Source organism: Wasmannia auropunctata, unplaced genomic scaffold (genome assembly GCF_000956235.1).
Source record: "Wasmannia auropunctata unplaced genomic scaffold, wasmannia.A_1.0 LD276234.1, whole genome shotgun sequence".
Classification (NCBI taxonomy): domain Eukaryota; kingdom Metazoa; phylum Arthropoda; class Insecta; order Hymenoptera; family Formicidae; genus Wasmannia; species Wasmannia auropunctata.
In genome coordinates, this window is record NW_012086656.1 from 1 (window position 1) to 1851 (window position 1851).

Here is a 1851-nt window from a genome sequence, read left to right on the forward strand (position 1 = left end):
CTGGTATACAGTCTGTACGTCCCATGTCAAGGACAGTGAGCAAACTCCGAAATCTTCCTTTAAGTAATCCGAACGCTCGTTCAATTGCTATCCGTGCATAAGAGTGACAGTTATTGTATTTTTCTTGTTTATTTGTTAAATGTCCGTTGTTTCGATAAGGTGTCATCAAATGATTATGGATGGAATACGCTGCGTCGCCTACTAAATGAGAATCATCTGGAAACTTACGTGGATCTTCTAAATATTCATATACTTCAGATAAACGAAACACTCTTTGATCGTGAACAGAACCGACGTTTCCAGCAAAACAATGGATAAAACGTAGTTCATGATCACATATACCCTATTGAAAAAAATAATAAATAATTATAAATATATATATTTTACAAATTAAAATATAAATATTAGATTTTATATTAACATATTCTTTATATATTAATTAAAGTAAATTACCTGCAATTGTATTGAATGATGCCCTTTTCTATTAATATAACACTCATGTTCGATCCTGGGTGTGCTTTAATGTTAATGTGTGTACCGTCAATTGCTCCTATTATTTTAGGAAATCCACTAACTGTCTCAAATCCTTCAAAAATTTGTTGTACTCTGTCACCTTGTGGCCAAGTGATAAAAATTGGAGCAAGCTTTACAAGACTTCTTGTAACTCTCCTTACACATTGCAATGCACTTGCTTTTCCAATATTAAATTTTTCACATATAAATCTATAAACAATAAGAGTATAAAATAAAAATCCTGTGTGTGCATATTACTTAAGTTAAGTACCTAAATTTATCTAACAATTAGAAACTAAAACTCATTAAAACTCATTTATATAAACTGTATACTATAAAGTATATACTTTTCTATATACTATAAACTATAAATAATTTAATTAGACATACCGATATGAATCAGGTGTTGCCATTTTCCATATACAAACGAGAAACTGTTTTTCTGGCGTTATTTGTTTATTACCTGGTTTAGATCTTAATAACAAAGGTTTTATAAGATGTAATATATAATTAAATGTAGATCGCCGCATTCTAAAATTAATAGTGTTCATTTAAAAAAATAAAAATATTTTAATATATACATATATTTAGTATATATATGACATATACAATTAAACATTTTTTTTAAACATACTGTAAAAAGTATATGTAAAATTATTATTATACACACCTAAAATGTGATTTAAATTGTTCGTCATTGTACAACGGAACTATTTCTTCAACATAATTTTTTAAACGAGGAATTGGCCTTTTTATACGCGAAAGAAATAAAAGTTCTTCCTGTAAGTTCTCAACATTGCATTCTGTGTCATCCAAAAAGTCATCCAGTAAAATTAAGGTTTGAGCTAGAACTGTTGAAATTAGTTTTTGTTTATCTTCCATTTCAAAAGAGGCGTCGCAATGAGATTAATCTGAAAATTTTATTTAAAAAATAATAGGAAGTTCATGAGTTCTTTTATATATAAATACTAATCACAAATAAAATACAGAGAATGAAAGAAATAAAATATATAACAATATTTTGTATCATAAAATATTTAATTTTCAAAATATGTAAACTATTGCTTAAAAAATATTCATAAATGTACAGTGATAATATTATAATCATACAAATCATTATGCATACTGTCAAATACTAGTATCGTTAAAGTTTATATGTAGATGTAATATATCAGTATAGAACTTACCGTCGCTAAAGAACTTCAAAAATAATTTCGAAAAAAAGGACCGCCTTGCTAGAGCTAGTGCTAATTGCATATGTGTCCTGTGTTTGTAAGTGGCCCTGTGTGTCAAATACATTTATATTAATTGCTGATCAAATAAATATAACAGTTAATA

The 1851-nt window shown here is 27.3% G+C and overlaps 1 protein-coding gene across 2 annotated transcripts; it reads right to left on the reverse strand.

Moving 5' to 3' along the window:
• Positions 1 to 6: 6 nt before the first annotated feature.
• Positions 7 to 1791, reverse strand: LOC105461862 (putative nuclease HARBI1). Of its 2 annotated transcripts, none has more exons than XM_011708368.1 (5): positions 1701 to 1791; positions 1184 to 1364; positions 904 to 1044; positions 454 to 723; positions 7 to 343 (listed from the first exon to the last, which is right to left on the reverse strand). In XM_011708368.1, exons 1-5 carry the CDS (start codon positions 1768 to 1770, stop codon positions 238 to 240), a joined length of 768 nt encoding a protein of 255 aa, XP_011706670.1. In that variant the 5' UTR covers positions 1771 to 1791; the 3' UTR covers positions 7 to 237. The 2 variants fall into 2 exon arrangements, with proteins under 2 accessions (XP_011706670.1, XP_011706671.1); XM_011708369.1 differs by having other exon boundaries at positions 1184 to 1424; positions 1701 to 1790.
• Between the last annotated feature and the right edge of the window lie 60 nt (positions 1792 to 1851).

Bases quoted from the DNA above. Each gene is read 5' to 3' on its own strand.
- LOC105461862 (XM_011708368.1), bottom strand. From the start codon at position 1,770: ATGCAATTAGCACTAGCTCTAGCAAGGCGGTCCTTTTTTTCGAAATTA. The intron at 724-903 runs GTATGTCTAATT...TATTGTTTATAG, and splicing joins GCAACACCTGATTCATATCG to ATTTATATGTGAAAAATTTA. The intron at 344-453 runs GTAATTTACTTT...TTTTTTCAATAG, and splicing joins ATCATTCAATACAATTGCAG to GGTATATGTGATCATGAACT.